This window comes from Manis javanica, chromosome 14 (assembly GCF_040802235.1).
Source record: "Manis javanica isolate MJ-LG chromosome 14, MJ_LKY, whole genome shotgun sequence".
In the NCBI taxonomy this organism is placed as follows: domain Eukaryota; kingdom Metazoa; phylum Chordata; class Mammalia; order Pholidota; family Manidae; genus Manis; species Manis javanica.
Window position 1 is genome coordinate 84,475,088 of NC_133169.1, and position 20,399 is coordinate 84,495,486.

The following is a 20,399-nucleotide window of genomic DNA, read 5'->3' on the forward strand; positions in this document are numbered from 1 at the left end:
AGCTTCTCCCACGGGGAGCTCTGGCTTCAAGGACAAGAATTCCTGAAAACACAGTACATCCTAAACCATACAATTCTGTGATGCTCCTACTGAAAGCCACACAAGGTGTCCCTTCTCAACTGGCCTGAGAGGCGAACCCGCGCCACAGCTCTAGGGCCCTGCAGGGTCCGGCCCTGCCTCCCTCTCCAGCCTCCGGCAGCCACAGGCACCTCATTCACTGTCTCCCTGCCCCAGAGGCGTCTCTCCTATCACTGCTTTTAGGACACCAAGCCCCTTCCCCTTTCAGAATCAGCACCTTTGCAAGGGCTGTTCCCTCCTCTGAGAACACTTCTCCCTTCTCTGCCCAGCTGGCGTCGATCCCCTTTCACCTCCCTAGAGGCCTTCGCCATTCAACCAAACTAAAGTGACTCTCCCTTATGGCACCGGCTCTTATCCAACTTAATGCTTATCACAATTAATTAGATATTTAATTTCTTTTCATCTGTCTTTTCCAGTAGACTTTAATCTCCACCAGGATACACTATGTGCCTTCACCATGGAATTCCACACACAGCAGTCTCTGGCAAATGGAGGTCACTGTAACTGTTTGTTCAATGGAGAGATTATCACAGACTCCGACTTGGTGGAAATGAACTGGGGACCTTTCCCCCACCATCACTGGTGTATGTGAGTCATTTTCCAGAGCAAGTCTTGCCAAAATCATGACAGGAGGGCCTCAAACCCTAAAGCCATCCATCACCATCTTCCCAGACGGCCTCCCTGGCATCTGCCAGGAGAGAGACCCCAGTTCCAGGCTGGAGGGGAGGGCTGCCTCTTTGCCCTGCACTTGGGAATTCCTCAAAGCCTTGGGAGGCCTGCGCCAGGGTCACCGTCTCCTCCCGCCAGGTAGCCAGGTAATGCGAAGCCGGACTTGCAGTGGGCCCCAAAGCAGGACACACCCGCACCTCCAGCTGTGACGGGATCCCAGACTCAGCGGCCGGCAGGGCGCCTTTCACAACTCAGTAATAAAGCCACATTCACTTCGGCGTATGTCCATTAAAATCATTTAAGGAAGTGCTTCATAAAGCTACCAAGGTCCCCAAACTAATTAACTTTCATGTCTCCAGTCCCTCTGTGCAGGGAAGGCCCCACCCTTGCCCACCCTCTCCATGAGGAACATTGAAGTCAGGACAGTAGCTTGAGAACATTCTACTTAACACCAAAGTACTTGTAAAGACAGCCTCGGATGCCCTTCTAAATCATCCGGAGTCCATTTTCTGGCCCCAGAGCCTGCACGATTGGGGCCCCAGACGGGCCCTACTACAGTGCCTGATAGTCATAAGGAATGTCTTTCACAGTTTATTAGTTTAGTTCTGATATAGAATGTCTAAACTGAATGCCTGTGAGTTTGAGATCCTGAGGAGTTTCTGCCCAGAAGCAAGCAGGCCTTTGGTACATTTATTAATAACAAAGAGGAAAGAGGTTTTAAAAATTAAAACAGAAGTTAGTGACAGTGGGAAAATTCAATCAAACCACTTTTGTAAAAGATGGTGATATATCTGTGAGTTGCCACACAGGACTTACTCCACCTGGACACTCTCCTCCCTGGATACTACAAAGCACCACCCAGAATGTGTGGGCAACTTAACACCTTTAGTGAGTTGCATGGGGGTGGGGGGCATGGGCACATGTGTTTCCTCGTGTTGAGGGACGGATGTGCTAATATAATGATCAACACCTGTTTGCTCCCCAGCAAGCCCTGGGCCATGGTGGAAATCACAGCTAGCCATGAACTCTTCAAAACCGGCACATCCGCCTCAACCTCCTCTTTCTGACCCAGTTAAATCCCATGCATGAAATATGCCACTCTGTACACACCTTAACATGCGAGGACACCAATAAACAGAGCAACTGCAGCTCATCCAGCAGAACTGCAAAGCAGGCCACCGCATTCAATGCTTTCTCAGGGTGAGCATTTTGAAATGTCCATAAATGCCCAAACACTGTGTTGTACACCCAAAACTGTAGTATCAAGTCAACTATACTTCGGCAAAAGTCAACCAGTCGGTCCCAGGCCCTGTCAACAGCCATTCCCAGCTCCACACTTGGCTTTCTAGATCTCCAGCAACATTGCATCTGGGCACGTACATATTCTGTGAATTTGACAACCATAAAACACTCTCCATTTCCTGCAGATAGAACATGGCTCAAAAAAAAAAAAAAAAAAGAAAAGAACAATAAGCCAGAGCTTTGGGGTCAGTTAGAAATACATGAGCTGCCCCCTGTGGAAGGGGCGCACTTCCCTAGTAGGACAACCTGGGAGGAGGAGTTGACCACCGGGTAGGCAGTGTGGGCGAGGGCTATGGTAGGGCGGAGGCTCTGGTCCTTGAGAGCCACACCCAGAAACTGCCCAGCCGGGCAGGATGCCACTAGACTGACTGGGAGACCTTGCCAGGTAACCCTGCCCACACCCAGCCCCCATCATCACAGACAACACTGCTTTAGCATTGCAGTGTGGTTAAAAGTGTAAATAAACAAAGGTAAACCAAGGCGGGACAAAACACGAGTCTGGTAAATTTTACTGGCCCTCATGATTTTGATATATTTTTAATGTGTTAATAAAACTTGCCTTTTGAGTTTCCCTTGCAGTGTAAGATGTGCCTCTCATTTCGTGCACCCTGTTCCAGGGGACTAAAAATTCCGCGCCATCATTCACATGGCCAGAATGAATTGCTTTGTACTCTGCTGCTCACGTCATCAAGCTTGTCTAATCAATACCTTCAGTTTCAGGGGAGCAAAACAAAGGAACCGAGAAGGTAACTGGCTAGCTTGAATCATAAAAATTTTGCTCTTTGAAGTCCTCAGTAGCAGCTGCGTCCTTGCGGGCAGAGGCATACAGTGTTTCTGGTATTAAAAATAAATAAATAACAAGTTTGCAGTTTAAAGTAATTAAATACCTTTCTGGTTAAGTGACATGTGGTTTGAATGACTGCTTTTAGAAAAACCACAAAGGGGAAAAGGGAACCCAGAATTACTGCTTTTGACACAGAAGGGAGGAAACAGGGTCAATACCTGCTTCCTACCAGTCACTCTGTAGAGGGAGAGATGGGCTCGGGTCTGTGCACAGGACCGGCATCAGACTGGCCAGCCAGTGGGCGGAGGACTCAAACAGCCAGTGGGAGCCCACGCCCAGGGCTCCGTAGCAGAGGCAGCCGTGTGGCCTCCCACCGTTCTGGTTCCAAATCGGCCCCTACCAGCCTTGTCCCAATGAGGGAGTTATTTACCGAACCTCAGTAGTCCCATCTGTAAAGTGGGGATCACAGCACAGACCTGGTAAACTGTTGCACGAAGTCTGCAGGATCCCCTCAGCAAAGTGTGCCTAACACGGTAGGCGGTGAGTGAGCGGCATCTCTTAAACCAACCGCTCTCCCTTTGTCTCCCTGGGCCCATCAGTATTTGCAAGACAATCAACCGCAGTGCTGGTTTTTCTACCTATAAAGGTGACTGATTCATAAGGGAAGCCAAACCTAAATCTCAGTGGCACTAATTCCACAAAGAGCCCAGAAACAGCACCCAGCTTTCATTAGTACCCTACCCAAACCAAGACCATGGCCAGTGGAGATCCCTGGAGGTTAAAACAAAATGCAAGACAAGTCAGGGGCCCCATGGAGAAAGGGTGTGAGCTACATAAATCTGAACGCCTTGCTAGTTGGCAATGCCCGGAACTGTGAGGTGCCAGAAAGCCTTCCGACACCGAGGAATCACCTGCCCTCCACGTGGCCATGTGCCTTCCAAACTGAGACAGACATGTGTATGTATAATCAACCCACTCAAAGCCCCTGTAGCAGGAGGCAGTACTTTGTTGTAAAACAAAACTGAGATGAAATAACCGTCATCCTTTCAAATATCCTCTGAGAGTTTGGTATTTGTGGCACATTCTGTGATGTGCTTCTCTCTGACCTCAAACACTTTGATGGTTTTTTTCCAAGTTCACATAAAAGACAGAAAGCTCTCACATTGGTCTACTACACCATGAAGCTCGACTGGATCTGAATATTTTGCTTGTGCACTGAAGTCGTTGTTATTCCAGATAATTAGGAAGGGAAGATAAAGGGCCATCACATTAGAGAGCCCAGCCCATTGGGAAGACCGGCTGTTGGCTCCTTATTTAAAAACGGCTTAGTTCCCACCACTCCCAGAAGACTTCCAAGGGTACCTCAGATATTCCAAGTCCCACCTTGATATCCTTTCCTCCCGTTCACATCACACTTGCAGAATGTGCGAATGTGGCTTGTCTGGAAGGCTTAAAACAAATGCTTCAATTTTCCATCCTCCAAATGAAAATCAATGGCAGCAGAAAGGTAAAATCGATGTTCCTCACTCTGCAGGGAGAATCCCACCCCCCATCTCCTGCCCGCCCAGAACAATAAATCAGAACTAGACACCCCGAATGGCAGTGAATCCCTGAGAGCAGCGCCCTCTGCAGGTTGGACCCCCCTGACCCCTAAAGAGGTCGTTTTCTTTACAAAGCCTCAGAGAATATTTTAAAAACCTAAGTCTGGAAGAATAACTTTGTTGTATGAAAAACTCTTCTTCCCCAAACAAACCATTTGCCAGTGGGATCTCTGGCATTGAGGACTAGAGTTTGACTTGACTGCTTCCCTAAGGACCCATTTTGCATTTTCAAGCTTTAAAAAATGTTCAGACACCCCATCGGCCTGCTCCCCCAGACAAACAATGATCTGCTTTCCATCACCAAAGATAAGCTTACATTCTCTAGAATTTCATATGAATGGAAATCATGCAGTATATACTTTTTATGTGGTCTTTCTTCTTTTAGTCAGCATAATTATGGGATTCATCCAGTCTGTTGCATGTACCAGTAGCATATTCCTTTATATTCCTAGTAGTATTCCACTGTATGGATGTACCACAGTTTGTTTATCCATTCACCTGTTGATGGATATTTGGGTTGTTCCCAGCTTTGGGCTACTATAAATAAAGCTACTATGAACACTCATGTGTGAATCTTTGTATGGACATACGCTTTCATTACATATTGTAGACACAAATCTTTTGTCAGACGTACGTTTGTAAATATTTTCTCCCAGTGTGGCTTGTCTTTTTATTATTGTAGCAGCATCTTTTGAAGATCAAAGTTTTTAACTTTGATGACATCATTTTGTTGGTTTTCTTTATTTTCTCATTTATAGTTCATGTTTTTTGTGTCCTATTTAAGAAATCTTGGTCACTACTCTTGTGCTCTTTTAAAAGTTTTATAATCTTTTAGCTCTTGTATTTAGGTTGATGATGTTTCCAGCGCATTTTTTTGGTATACAATGTCTGGTATAAAAAATTTTGTATACGAAATTTTTCTGTATACCAGTATGTTACACAATCATTAAAATTTATATCTAGAGTTGTATATCATAAAAATCCTCATTTATAAATATTACTTTAAGAAAGCAGAATATAAATTTTTATTACATGATAGGTACCACTTGCTCTGACCAAAAAAAAAAACAAACCAATGGACAAAACATATGATTAGCAGAAAGAATGGAAGCAAATGTGCTGGAATGTTTTAATTACTGTTTTTAGACCATTGCCTATTTCCTGTTTCCTTTCACTTTTATATTTTTTCAGTATTTTCTGTAATAAGCATCAATTATTATTACATCAGAAATGTTGGAAAATTTTTAAAATTCATTTAAGAGAAGGCTTTCTGCCTGCAGGCTGCCTGCGCACTACACTTTTGTCCGTTAACGGCCACTTGGGAGAACCTCAGGGATGACCACACCACCGAGAATTCACCCTGTGTTGCCTAACAGTAGAAAGAGATGAAGCAAAGAAGAGTGAGTCTTGATGAGGCCTCGAGGTGAAACCAAATCCAACCCCAAATCCCATCCACCCAAATGAAGGAGAACTCCAGCAGAGGCAGGGCTGGGTACCCCGCTCGGCACCCCCTGGAATTGCCTGTCTGTCCACCCTGACGCTCTGCAGTCGCAGATGGGCGTGCCACACAGCTTCCCCCCTCCCTCAATCTCCATGGCAAGGAAAGCCGATGAAACCCTCTCATTGGTCTGTTCCCTGTCCTCTGCCTCCATCCACCTGCAAAGACAGCCCACGCCTGCAGCCTCTCATCAGCCTCAGGCTGGCCCGGCCGCCTCTGCGTGTGCGTGCACTGAGGCCTACCTGGCACGTGGGCTTTGCCTCCTGGGCTGCTGCAGAGGCCAGACTGGCTGATGGGACTACCTACAGATGTTTCAGGAACAGAAGGATTACGTCCTTTATTGATGAATAAATAGAGTTGTCTGCATGATTTCCCGGTCAGAGGGGACCCCTGAAGTCTAAGGTGGAAGGACAGGGGTTTCATCTGGGAAGCTGTCCAAGACCCTAAGATGAGGAAGGCTGACAGGGCGGCCGGGTGATTCGGCCCCTGAAAGGGATGGGAAGGAGGCTGGCCACACAACTGCAGAAAATGCCACTGCAGCGACCCCCAGGGTCAGGCCCACTCCAAAATCCTCCCAAATCCACCTCCCAAAGCTGCCTCTCTGGGCTAGTTTTCCAGTGAACAATGGAGCCTCTCGTCAGAAAAGCAATCACCTTCTTAGTCCTCACCTGCTGTGAGTCACAAAGTGGGTAACAGGAATGACCCTATAATCCTCACACTAAACCTCAGGCTTCCTGGGGTGGTCCTGCTGAGACTCAGACAGGGGCAGGGCACTGGGAGGGAGCTACTTTTTTTCAGGAGCATGGTGCTTTGGGGTTTGCTGGCTGACCTTCCAGAATGGCTCAGGTGGTAGTGATGACTATTATCCTAACTGTTGTGGTAATGGAAGACCAGCTGCCATATGTGACAATGGACTATGAACCTTACACATTTTTCCTTATTGAACACTCACACAAACATATGCACAAAATACTCTGTGCAGGGGTTAGTAAAATGTACTCCCCATAAACCCTCTTGGTAAGAATCTCTAGAGGATGCATCCTGGCAAATGGGAAGGAGGAATGGATAAGTGCTTTCCTTAAACCCATTTTATACATGAGGCTGCACAAATTAGAAAGGTCACATAGCTAGGAAATAGCCAGCTTGGGAACGGAGCCTAGATTGGTTTGATTCCCATATCAGTGGTCTTCATCCCTGTAATTCTGTGTCCACCAGGAGATGGGGAGATGAGGATGACACATTCACACAAGCAAACAAGTAGTCGTGCTTCCAACACAGAAACACGTCATGTCCAGACAAATGCCATGAACATGCGGATATGCCTGAATACCAATGAGGTTGCTGCCTCGGTCTCATACAGATTTGAGCTGGAAGCTTAAAATCTCTGGCACTTCCAGAAGGGCTATATCCTAGGAGGAAACAGACACCAGACTCTCCATGTTCCACCCACAACCAGACACACACACAAAACCAGACAGCTGGGCAAGTAGAGCGCTGGGCCATCCCAACGCACATCCGGGCACTGGCAGCAAAAGAGGCCACATCTGCCTTCCTTCAGGGAAGGAAGAGATCATGCCTAGCAGGAGAAACTAGGATAGTGTTCTCAGAGTATATAAGCCTTAAAAGGAATTTCTAATCACAAAAAAAGTGGTTTTGTTTTTGTTTTTTACATTCTACTCTGCAGTGAACTAGATTTTTCTTGAAGGTAGGAATAAGATCTCTTGTTTACACTCTGCAGCTTCAGTAGCTAACACACCCTGGCAATAGTAGGTACTCAATACCTTTTTGTTAAATGAAAGGAATAAATGCATAAACGAGGACAACTTGAATGCAGAGGCCAACACATGGTAGTGACGAAAAACAAAAGCTTTGGAGCTCGACAAATCTAGCTTTTGAATCTCGGCTGCCACTTGCAAGATATACAAGCAATTTTCTATTTTCTCTCTCTGCCTCAGTTCTCTCATTTTTATAGTGGAGACAAAAGTAAATACCATCTTGGCAAAAAGGCTACAAGAGTTCAAGAATGTAGGTAATCAGAGCGTGCCCAGCACAGCCTGGAGATCTATCAGTGCTTCCAGGGAGGACCTCCAGTCTGGGGAAGGAGCAAAGCACATTATAATACTTCACAACTCAGCCTTACAGAGACAGAGGTTGAGTATTTTTGGTGTGCTTAGAAGCTCGCTCTGTAGCTGCAGGAGCCAGGTGTGCGGAGGCACAGGGGCTGTGCGCTGGGCTCCATGCTGTTCGGCACCTGGGGGCGCTGATTCTCTGCTGCGCCAGGACCCAGTTCCCCAGCATTCAGCGGCGCCCATTAGAAGACTAAGGGAAATTAAAACATGTCCCAAGCAGAGCACCAAAGGCACGAGCACAGCTCAGATTTTAAGAACTGAGAGATGGAAGAGGACCCGTTCTGCAAGGTCCCAAGGTCAGCTGGAAGTAATGACCAAAAGTGGTGGGAGGCAGATTTCGGTGGGAATCAAGTTCGAGAAAGGCTGTGTGCTGCCTGAGGTCAGTGTGGCACAGGTGAATGGCGGAGCGAGGGGAGAGTGCAGATCTGGTTGTGCGTGACTCCAACACGGCATCTCTACAGCCCTCCATGGTACAGGCAGCACAGGGAGGGCGCGGAGTAGGTCCTCAACTCACCTCTGCCCCACCCCCTCCACCTAACCCCGTGGTTAAAGGAAGCCTGTCGTGTGTGTGTGTGCACACGTGTGAGTGCCCTTACTACCAGTAATTTTGCAGGACTGAAGGCAGAAGCAGCCTGAATTCAGCCTGAATTCAGATTTCTGTTTTCTGTCATTTGTAAAAACCTAAGCCCCCTGGATGGGTAATGCCAGAAGTTGTGAGGGGAGAAGCAAAACCTTTAGGTCCCTTGAAGACGAAGGGGAGCCCTTCCCCTGGGCAGGGGAAGAGGAGCTCTCGGGTGCTTCACCCCAAGAAGCAGCAGGACACATTATCAGAAGGAAGGCGGTGTGGTGGCTCCCAGACCTCCAGGGACCTCAAAGGATTACCACAGTGAGGACGTCAGCGGCAACCAAGACACTAAATATTCTCTGTTTTCTTAGCTATGAGCTTCCAGGGTCCTGAGGTCTTTCTGGGAGGAGCAAGTGCCTCTATAATGACCAAGAAGCGGGGTTTTCTGTTCACCTGCTCAGCGTCAAATAAATTCTATGCAAATCTGTGTGTGAGCGCTGAGATGCATACCCCAGCTGGAGTGCAGGCATCAAATACCATATAAAATACCATATAATAAACACGCTACCCAAACACCTGCTTGCTCTCTCTCTCCTGCCCCCCACCCAGAGACCAGGTACCCCCGATCTGCCAGCTAAGAGCACCTCCCAGCCCCTGCCTTACCTGGGGAGCAGGTGCCTGCGGCTGACACACAGGGCAGTCTGGTAGTCCTGGGTCACACATACTTTGTGCGGGCTGCATTTCACCTTCAGGCAGGGGTCTTTGGATGGGTCTAGGGCTGAGACAAAACAGAACAAGAAGAGAGGGGTTAGGACCTCCAGGGAAATTCTATTTCTATTTCTCCTCAATAAGTGAGTGGGGAATAAACAGACCATGTGTTTGCACTCGGTGCTATTTTCTTAGGCCGTGGGCCTTGGAATGAAACCAAAACCAAGGGGAATCGTGTGCCTATTGAACATATTCTTCGACTTCAGGATAGCCATTCCTTTGTGCTTTAGGGAGTTGCAGCATCTTCATTCTGAGCAGGAATTACTTTTAAAATCCTTTAGGATCTTACATACCCCAAGGACCAAGAGCTACTCTTCCCTCTTTGGTTATTTGTCTGCAATTGCTTTTTATGACTTCATTCATGCCTAATTTTACTTATTTCTTATGCTATAACAAGTCCTTGAGGATGGAGTTTTTTGGCTTCAGTTCAATCACACACACTCTGGGCATAAATAAACCCATTTTAAGTTTTGTAAAGAACTTTAGGATGTGCAACAGTTTTATGCCACACCAAGTTATAATGTAATATGGAGAGAAAAAAAAGCTTAGACACAAATATTTATTGTGTAAGGCAGAATTAGGTAAGGGCCATGACATGATGAGCATATAAAATAATGACAGAGCTCAAGAGAAGAGAGAGATTAGTTTCTGGGGCAAGGATTAATGATGCATTAATCTGTGAATTGGATCTTGAAGGATGAGTAGGACTTTGAAAAACAAAGACAGAAAAGGCCATCTAGGCAGGGGACCCCCACATGCCAGTGTGGGAAGGCATGTCTGGGCAACCATGGAGATTCAACCCAACTGTAAGTGTGGTTTGTAGGCAGGAGTAATGAGGGGTTGTAGGGAGAGCTGACTTAACTAATTTGAGAAAGGGTTTCCAAAGACCGCAGTTCAGACGCTGCAACATTTCCTGGAACAGGCTGAGCAGCGGCCCTCAGCTGATAGCACTCCTCCTGCTGAGGTGCACGTGCTCATCCTGGCAGAGAAGAGGCCTCTGGGAATTCTCTGCAAAACAAAAGCAATTGTGCCATCTCCCAGCTCCGGGGCCTAAAGCTGATTAGGCAGTAAATCTTCCATAACTGCTCTCCGCAATCACAGGACATGATGCTTTTCCAGGACCTACCCATGCAAACATTTGGTTAAACAAACCAGCACCCTGTGCAGGAATAGCGACACCCCTGTAAGAAATCCTATGTCCCTGCCGCCAGGTCCCTTGGCAACTGTGCTCTGTCTGCACTTAGAGCAAGTCATGATTCCTCTCAGCCCGCTTGGATCCAGAATCTCAACACCACTTTCTTCAGATGGCTGCTAGGAATTTCTCCAGGGATCTCAACACACGACATCCTGAGGCCTTCCTGCTGCTTGAACGGCTCGGCACCATTGCCTCCACTGCAGCAGCCTCGGCTGCTGTGAACAGAAACAGGGGGCATTCTTAGGCCAGTCAGGTGAGCGAGACCAGGTCCTGGTCCCAGGGGAGTCACCTGGCCGAGCCTCCTCCCAGAGGATGAGCATGGAGCTTAAAAGAGGAAAATGGTTGCAAGGTAAAAAGAGAGGCTGATTATAGCCCCTGGGACAGAGGGCTTGCAGGGAGCTGTTAGGCGGAGGGCCGCCTCTGGGAGGTGAGCAGCAGGGGGCTGCGTCTACCCTGGGTCCTCCTAGGCTGGGCCTGCCAGAGGCCTGCAGCAGGAACTTCCTGGTCCCAGGTGGAATTCTCTCGGCCCTGTGGACATCCACATGAGAAGCCAGGAGACGGTGGTGGCCTCAGGCCAGCAACCTTCTCCTTGTGTCTCGCCTGCTCCCCTAGCCCCAGAGCAGCAGTCCAGCCAACTCTGACTTGCTTTCCAAAGCTCCGCCAACACTGAGCCAACCTTCAGATCACCACGACTGATGGCCATGCAGGCCCTTCCCATGCTTCCAGCCACCGCAGGATGAAGGAGGACGCTGAAAGATCTCAAGAAGTTTGGGGACCAGACCACCGGCAGCCCCGGCCACAGGGACCAGCCGAGGCATGTACCTGATGGGTGCCCAGTGCCACTGAACCCTTAGGATTTTCACGGGACCATTTCAGAGATGGAGACTAACAGGTGCCCTAGGGGGATGGGTGCCAAGATCTGCAGAACTACATGACAAGCTCGATGGCCAAATTTGAGCTTCTTCGGCTGTGCAGCCAACAACACAAACATGTGATGCCCACATCGTGACCCGATTGCCTCAGTGGGCAGTGCAAACTTAAGGCAAGTCGGTGAGCCGAGCAGACCAGGGAGGAGCACAGACTCCAGGCCCACATTTTGGAGTCTGAGGCTGGCTCCCCGGATTCCAATGCCTCTTCTGGAAAATGGGGTTAAAAACAGTACCTACCATTGCTTTGGTTGCCATGCGGATTAAATGAGTTAACATTTTTTAAAGTGCTTAGAACAGCCCTGGTACATGTTAAGTACCGTTTGTTAATGTTTTGTGTCTGTTCTGTGTTCCCAGGGTGAATAAAAAGCCTTCATAACAGCAAGAACAAGAGCTAACACTTACCCGGAGTTTTTGACATGCAGGCAGTGAACTAAGCCCTCTAATTGGATTATCATACTTAATTCTCAGCACCACCCAAGGAGGTGGCTGCTGTTAATATGCTCATTTCACAAATAAAGATCTGAAAGAGAAGTCGCTGGTGAGACGAGCAGAGGGTATCTGACACCTAGGCGGTTGATTCCAGACCCCAAGCCGAGCCTCTCACCCTGAATGCCGGCAGCATGAGAGTCACCTAGGAGCTCCTTTAAAAGGCTGACTGCTGGGGTCACACCGCACACCAAGTCCAGAGCCCAGGTGCACCATCTTCTTGGAAGGCCTTCAGGGCCGAAGATAACTTAAGGGGTAAAAGTAAGGGGAAGCCAGGGCGCCTGGTGCTGCCTAGGCTGGGCCACAGGGGACTGTCCCAGTGTGCCACACACACAGCCCCAGCCCCAGGGCTGCCCCAGAAGGTGAGGTGCCCGGCCCTGGGCAATCATGCCCTCTGCCTTCTCCCTCTGAATGCAGCAACCGTCCAACTAAGTCAACTGGACTGTAGTCTGCTCAGTTCTCTTTCTGTGCCCTTGCCCTGTCGCCCTACCTTTAGGCTAACTACTATAGACCACCCCTCCTCTGATTCTTGAAGCTAACATTTCTTAAAAAAAACTCACACCAAAAATACTAGTACATAAAAATGATTTAACTCCATATACAAGTCACATATAGTGATCAAGTCTGCTAAAAATTAACTGACCAGGGTTTGAATAGTTCAAACATGTATGCAAATTATTTAGAGTCAATGAACTTCACAGAACAACAAAGCGGGTAGTAAGTGAAGCTGTCAGTGTCTCTTCAGTTACCAGGGCGCCTTTGGTTTTGAAAAACAGCAACACTGGAATTGAAAGGAGAAGAGGACAGTAAAGGGAGTGTGTCATTTCCCTTTAAATGTGGCCTCCCCAAAATGCCCTCCCTAGTAGCCCCAAAGGTCACGGTGGCAGTCCTTTTGAAAAGCACCCAGCAGTCATATTGGACAGGGCTGTGTGGCTCCACTTTGTAAAGGGAATGATAAGCGATCAGAATAATAAGTGGCACTGGAGAAGCCCTTTAATATAGTGCAGGAAAATTGTGCAGGCCAGGAGCAGAATTGCTGAGTGCCAGTGATAACACCGGACAAGGCTAGAAGCTACCTTGTCAAGGTGCTAATGATTTCTGGAGGCTGTGCTCCAAGCGTCTCTCTCTCTCTCTCTCCCCCCACGTATGCCTGGTGATAGGATGCAGCGAGCCCCACATGGCAAAGCCCTGAGTCCCCTTAATCTCTTCAATCACAACGCCTGCAGGATTTTGGTGGCTTTGAGCGGGACAATGTGCCTGGCACACAGCAGTACCCACGGAAGGGTAATTTCATCTTTCCTGCCCATACACAGACACCAACCAGGTGACAACCGGTACATGACCCATGTCCAATTAATTTGTTTAATAATTCTTCCAAAACTTTTTTTCAAAGAAAAACAAGAATGAATGAAAGAGAGATTTGTTAAGCTGAGAAACAATGAATTTAAAAGCCAATTAATTACAGTCTTTTTGTAATTTTTTAAAATTAATTTTATTTTTTAAGCTCACTGCTTGGTCGCAATTAAGGCAGTGATATTTTAATTATCTTAATTGTTTCTAAACTTGTTTTTCAGCTTGAGGTACTTTTTAATTAGCCACACTGATTTTAAAATACTCAAGCCTTTTTGCCATCCTTGGGTACATCCTATAAGCTCACTGGCAAAGGGTCCCAACCCCTGTAACGGCGCGGCAGGGTACACCTCAGAGCTGCTGGTGTGACGGGACGCTCCGTTTTGTGGTTGATCAAAGTATTCCTGAGAGTCACCAGAGAGAGCGACACTCTTATGTTTATTCCGTTAACGTGTGCAGGGCGTCTGTTCTGTGCAGGCTGGAGGCTGGCACCTCTAGTGTGCACGGGACAGCTTACCTGACTTCCAGGAGCTCACAGCTCAGCAGAGGTGACAGGGACAGGGGTAAGACGAGAGAGACCAGCAGCGTCACCACGGAGGGCCTGAAGCCACAGGGAGGATGCTGGGGGACTACGGCCACCACGGACAGGGCAGGACCTGGTGGCCTTGGACTACCCTCCCCTGCTGAAGTTGGTGGAGAGGCGGTAGGAGGAGACCCCTTTATACACAACATGGAATGTGGCACTTTGATAAGAACAGGTATTCTGCACACTCTTTGCCTCCAAATGAGGGAAGTCAGAGTGGAGGTCAGGGTGGTCAGGGGGCCCTTTTCCCTCCTTGGAGGGGCCTCTGTGCCCCCTCTGGGGACACTAAGCGGTACAGGATTCTGAGAGACAAGCTTACCTGAGGAGACTGATAAACAAAGACTTCGTCAGAAACAGCCATGAGAACCTGTGGTCACCTCTGGTGACCCCTGAAACTTCCTCAGACGAAAGGCCACTTGATTTGCAAAAAGGTGACACGTTAATGGATGTTTGTTGTCCCTTGTTGCTTTTAAGATTGCTCTTTGCCCAAATCATATTCACCCAAGGTTCATCTGAGAGCAACGACACTCCCAGTCATTCGTTAGGGGTGACTTAATGCATGACTGACAAAGAAATTACTCCCAACTGCTAAAACCTCATCAAACTAAGACACCGAACATTTCCTACTGCTTGTCTGTCCCCATGGTAACCTGCGCATGCATCTTGCCTCCCTCCTTGCTGAGGGGCTTGTTTACTAGCTGACTACAGAGCCCCACAGAACGCACAACAGAGGATGCCACCCACAGATTTTTGCTAGAACCAGAGAAGAATGGCATTTGGAAAGCCTCTGTCACGATTTTCAGCTCTCAAATCAAAGGGTTGGCCACATTTTCTGAGGCTGAATGAGGGGCCTATTGGCCATGTGTCGAAATGGGACAGATAGTTGAGTAATACAGATGCCTAAACATGGGTGCCCAAGGATGGGAGGGCAGGAGTGGGCAGGGACATGGAGGGACAACGACAGGGGCAGAAGATAAAAAGATGTATCTGACTGAAGATACCCCTCCTGGGAAGAGATATTTTCTCTTCCCTTCAAACCGAGGACCTAAGGACTCCTTTCTTTCTGTGTTAAAACTAAAAGCACCTTCTCTCTCATGCTATTGTGCATGCTGTGGGGGGGACTGGGTATAAGCTTTTTGGAGGGCCATTACTGAGCTGTGCCTCAAATGATAACAAATGTTTAATAGAGGTGGAAGGTTGTATAGGAATTGATTATATTATCCCGTCAAATTTTTGGTATATATGAACCATTTAATATTAAAAGGAAAAAAAGAAACATCCTTAGAAGCAGCAAGTCAACATGTCAGGCAGAAGTGAGCCTCTTAATGGTCTACAATAAGGGAAAATTATAAACAACTTGATGGTCCATCTGTATTAGTGTTCTTGGGCTGCCGTAACAAAACACTACAGCCTGGGTGACTTGAACAACTGACATGCATGTCTCAGTTCTGAAGGCTGGAAGTCCAATATCAAGGGGCCACCACGGTCAGTGTCTGGGGAGAGTTCTCTTCCTGGTGGTCAGATGGCTGCCTTCTTGCTGTGTCCCCACGTGACCTGTTCTCAGTGTCCCTGGAGAGCCCCTGTGTCCCCACGTGACATTTCTCGGTGCCCCTGGAGAGCCAGCAAGTGGGCACTCCGATGTTTCTACTCACAAGTATACCAATCATATAGGATCAGGGCCCTACCCCTAAAATCTCATTTAACCTTAATTACCTCCTTAAAGGCCCCCTCTGAATGCAGCCACACTGAGGGTCAAGGCTTCAACATATGAAATACTGAGTCTATAACAACATCTATAGGGGAAATGGTTACCTTAATTACAAGACACCCAGTCATGAAATATTGTCTCCATTACTATAAAGGATGAAGCCGATCTAAGAATGATTAGATGTACTTTAGAAAAGAACACGTTAAGTGGTGGTGGAATATGCTCCGTAAATTATAAAGTAGATCTCATAAGTGGCCAAGCCAGTACTCAAAATCAGGTCTGTCCACTTCCAATGGAGATGGCTTTGCCTTCCCTCTCCTGCTGCCCTTGAAAAGAAGAATATCCCCACACCAGCCCCAGCCTCTACCCACTCACACTCCAGGGCCCACAGGCTCTGCCGACTGTCTCAGCCTTCTGGGGCTATCCGTGCAATAATCTGTGAATGAATTCAGACTTCCTGTGCCCCGGGCTAGCACCACCACTGCTGCCTGTCACCCACAGGTCTAGAAACATCACCTACAAAAGGCAGAATCTTCATGGGCTTTTTGGAAACTCTTGCCTCCAGCAGGGACACAATGACAAGTTATGAGCATTGCCAGGGGCAAGAGCGAGTGTCCAGTTCTACAAGATCTGGCACTTGCCTCGAAGATGTAAGAGGTAAGGATGCCCCGTTCCTGGATGTAACTACTGGCAGTGGCAGTGGCTGGGAAGAGCTCCGCCTCTCTGGTTACATGCAAAACGACATTATGAACAACTGCTAAGTCCAAATTGACTAATTTACATACCCTGATCACTAGGAAAGAACATGTTAAGAGCAGCTTACTAGAGCAGTGTTAGAAATATACTCCATAAAATTACAGGCTACAACATTGCATTAGCCTGGCCAGCCAGTCTTCCCTTCTCAAAGCTATTCTCCTACACTTCCCCTCTGGCCCAGCTGCTCTGGCATGGTGAAGACAAGGACCCTCACTCCACGTTTTTGCCAAGAAACTGATTCCCCTATAAAAGTGGGATGGAGGGAAAGAATAAAAAAAGAGAGGAGGAAGAAGAATTAAGTGGAAAGAAAGGGAAGAAGTGAGCATTTTATCATATAATGTGTCATCTAATTAGGGGGCTGACAACAGACAGTGACATCCAAGAACTTTTACTATGAAGAAAATATTGTGCTATCAGAAGACAAAGACGTATTGTTAAATGTTTGATTAGTCTTATATTTTATAGTAAGTGCAAAAGTCAGTTTCTTTTCAAGACAATGCTGATGCCCAGCAAAGTTAACTTTCTCTCTGTCTTAAAAAACAGCCTGGACCACGTGAGCCTTGTGGGGTTTTGTGAAGTGTGTGTATGGCCCATGTCACTGATGGGGAGATGCACGATGCTTGGTGGCAATGTGGGAGGGGACAGGGCAGCATAAACAACAGGACCTGAGAATGGCCTCAACTCTCAGTGGAGAGACATGACACCATCCAGAGTAGACTTAACCTTTGCATCCATCAAAATGGCCAGAATTTACTAAAATGTTATAATAGTAATGGTACTCATGTCCATCGCACTGTAGTTGATGGAGATTATTCAGAAGAATTTATGAACACAAGAGACAGAATTACTTAAAATACAAAAGACCAGTTATATAACTTAGAAGATAACAGGGCATAAGATGCACAATAAAAATCAGATGCTACCAGAAAAAGATACACTTAAAAGAGTGCTAGAGTCCATGAAGTCTATCTTTGTACTTGTTCTTCATTTTAATGTAATTAAAATTCCAATAAGACATGTTGATTTTCCCAAAACACTAACTCCTTTGGGGCCGATGAGCATGACGCAGCAGCCACGGTAGCTGACCATGTAAGAATGGAGAAGTTCACAATCTTCAGGAATTCCAACCCCTGCAAAAATGTAGTGTGCCTAGAAGTGAGACGTGGGTATGAGAAGGAGGCACAGATGTGCCATTTCCTGCCTATGTCATCTGGACGGTTTACTCAACTGCAGGATTCAGTTGCAGACAAACAGATCTGCTTCACACGCATGTTGGGAGGATCTGGTGAGCGAACGCATGAAAGTTACTTGGCATAGGGCCTGGCACATAGTGCCTGCTCAGCCATCATCCCCACTCCTCTTACCAGCCCTTCTTAGCTTCTCTTCCAATGTAGGAAGTAGATATAAACAAAGGGCAAGGAACCATGGACGTTTCAAAGCCCAGACCCTGGAGCTAGGATGCTGGTCAGCCTTTCCAGATCTGTTTGTCTGCAACTGAACCCTACAGTTGAGTAAACCATCCAGATCACAGACTGATCTCCATAAGAAGAAACATTAAAATTAATTTTTTTGATATATAATTGATAAAAATTGATATACAATGTTGTATTGGTTTCAGATGTGCAACATAGGTAAGTATCTTACCCTCTGTTACCATACCATTACAATATTATTGGTTATATTCTCTGTATACTTCCATTCCTGTGGCTATTTTACAATTTGCAGTTGGTACCTCTTTATCCCCCTCACCCATTAGAATTCATCTTTGAATGTCACACTCAGGATCCATTTGACCCAGAAAACTTCTGCTGACTAATCCGATCCACACCACTGTTGAAATCACCATAGGACAACTAAGGAGCCCCACATCTCCAGCAGAGCCATGTTCTGCCTTGACTGTTTTCAGACATTATAAGGTCTGGGAATAGAGAACAAAAACCTTTTTCCCCCTTAAATTATGTGAGCCCAAGGCACACAGCAAAGCCTACATGGTCATGCTTTCTTTTTGAGAGAGAGAAGGTCTTGGGCTTTGAAAAGTCCCCATTGGAGAGTCACAGAATTTGAGCGTGAATGTATCGTAAGGGCCTATGTTCAGGCACCACTGATAAAAGACTTAAAAATAAGAGAGAGAATGCTCAAGCAGAAAGAATCTGGCAAACACCTGATCTGAGCAGACAAGGGCTTGAGTCCAGGGAGGTTGGTAATGTGGGTTGTGCTAGAGATAAATGGGCAGGCAGGCTTCAGCAAAGCAGGTTTGGTGTACAAGGTTGGTGCATTCAAATACTCAGCCAGAGGCCATCCATTTGGCTTTCTGCCCTGTCTTATGAAGCCTGGCGGACACATGTATTAATTGAAACCAGAACAATACCGTCTGCTGGGAAAGCTTGCCTCTGACTGGAGACAGGCATGCCCAAGCGCCTCTCAGAGCTTGGGATGTGGCTGTCGTTTCTGTGGCGTGGCATCCTGAGAAGCAGAACCTCAGAGCAGAGCTATCGTAAGGCAAGATGGTGCTCATTCACGGCCACCAACCTGGTAAGTCTAAAAAATCAGTAGAAGAGGAAACAGGCAGTCTCACACCATATGCATCTGCCACAGCTGGGTCTCTAGTTCTTGTTTTCCACAAGCTAACCTAATCGTTGCTTCTCAGACTGTGCTGAGCCAAGGAGACTGAAAATCTACAGTGAATCTCCCTGCAGCACCTATTTCACTAGATAGTAGGTAATTTAAAACTTTTTTTTATTAAGGCAATCATTAGTCTACCATGGAATAAGAACGTAAAGTTCATGTAAATTTGTATAAAAGAGACTTAAAAAATGTATATGCTCACAGTGGGTTCCACCATGGACCTCCAAGTAGGCGTTTACTCTTATTTGCCCTTGGGGCTATTTGGTAGGAAAGTTTGAGAAGTGCTGAGTGTTCACCAAGTTTAAGGCTTCCTAGAAAGGAGTCGGGAACTCTCCAGGGTACTGATATCTCAGAAGGAAAATCAATGGCATTGAAAGTACATACAAAGAACATTCGTAAGCAAATTGTCCTCTCTGTAGGACCAGAAAGCAGCTCCAGTTAAGGCCGGTTACCCAAAACTGCTACCCATGCCCCCTGGAACAGACTCCCCATGCATCTGTTCTCAGGTTCTCAGTCCCACTGATGGAAGGCCCTAGGGTTTTTCAGTGAACTGACCCTGTATACTCCAAAGCTTTGATGAGTTTTCCATGTGCCAAGCATTGGGTGAGGTTTATAAATGAGTTCCAAAGCATTTGTGGCTCCCCAGGTATGAATATCAAAATTAAAGCTTTTATTACTTTCATCCCTCCCACTGTTAATTTTTCAGAAACACTTGGCTCTGGATTTATAAATGGGTAATTGGAGACTATTCATTTCTAAGTCCTTCCTCTCTCCAATTAGGGCAGATTCATTTCTCCTTCCTTGGGATGGTTCCCAAGGTTACTAAATTCTATTCCTTACCTGATAACATTGAAGCAATCAAGACAAAGTTAGTGCTGATTGGAGCTGAGGTTTCTTGGGGCACCTTCTAAGCTATTAGAAACAAGCTCAAGCTGAGAGAAAAATGGTTACATCTCCCACTGCCAGGATTCAGTAAGTGCCGTCTCTTTAAGTCTTGAGTATTCTGGTGGTTCCTCTGTCTTTTGTGGCCCACACTGTTCAATCATTGCTAAGCATCCAAATAAGCTGAACAATTCATAGTTCTAACCTTGCCCACAGACAGCTCTTTCCCGCCCATCTCTTCACCAAGGTGCCACTCAATAGCTGATTACCTCCCTTACATTACTCTAGGACAAAGCCTGTAATACAAATGTAAAATATAAATCAGGTCTTAACTGCACATAGAAGACAGAAGAAACAATAAATAATGGGCAAGTACCTATGAGGTTTCGTAAGACAAATGAAATAAACACAAGGAGCAAAATCTTTCACTTTCATTCTTTAGCAGTAAATAATGAGTACCCAGGAGGTAAGACAGAGCAGAGAGACAATCA

General features: G+C 46.8%; 1 protein-coding gene across 2 annotated transcripts in view; it reads right to left on the minus strand.

Moving 5' to 3' along the window:
- The window catches only part of SPOCK1 (SPARC (osteonectin), cwcv and kazal like domains proteoglycan 1), a 466,123-nt gene that overhangs the window by 131,164 nt on the left and 314,560 nt on the right, over positions 1 to 20,399 (minus strand). For both annotated transcript variants that reach the window (XM_037016497.2, XM_073221675.1), the window contains one exon: positions 9,290 to 9,404. In XM_037016497.2, the coding sequence (XP_036872392.2) occupies positions 9,290 to 9,404 (115 nt within the window). The remainder of the gene's footprint in view (positions 1 to 9,289; positions 9,405 to 20,399) is intronic.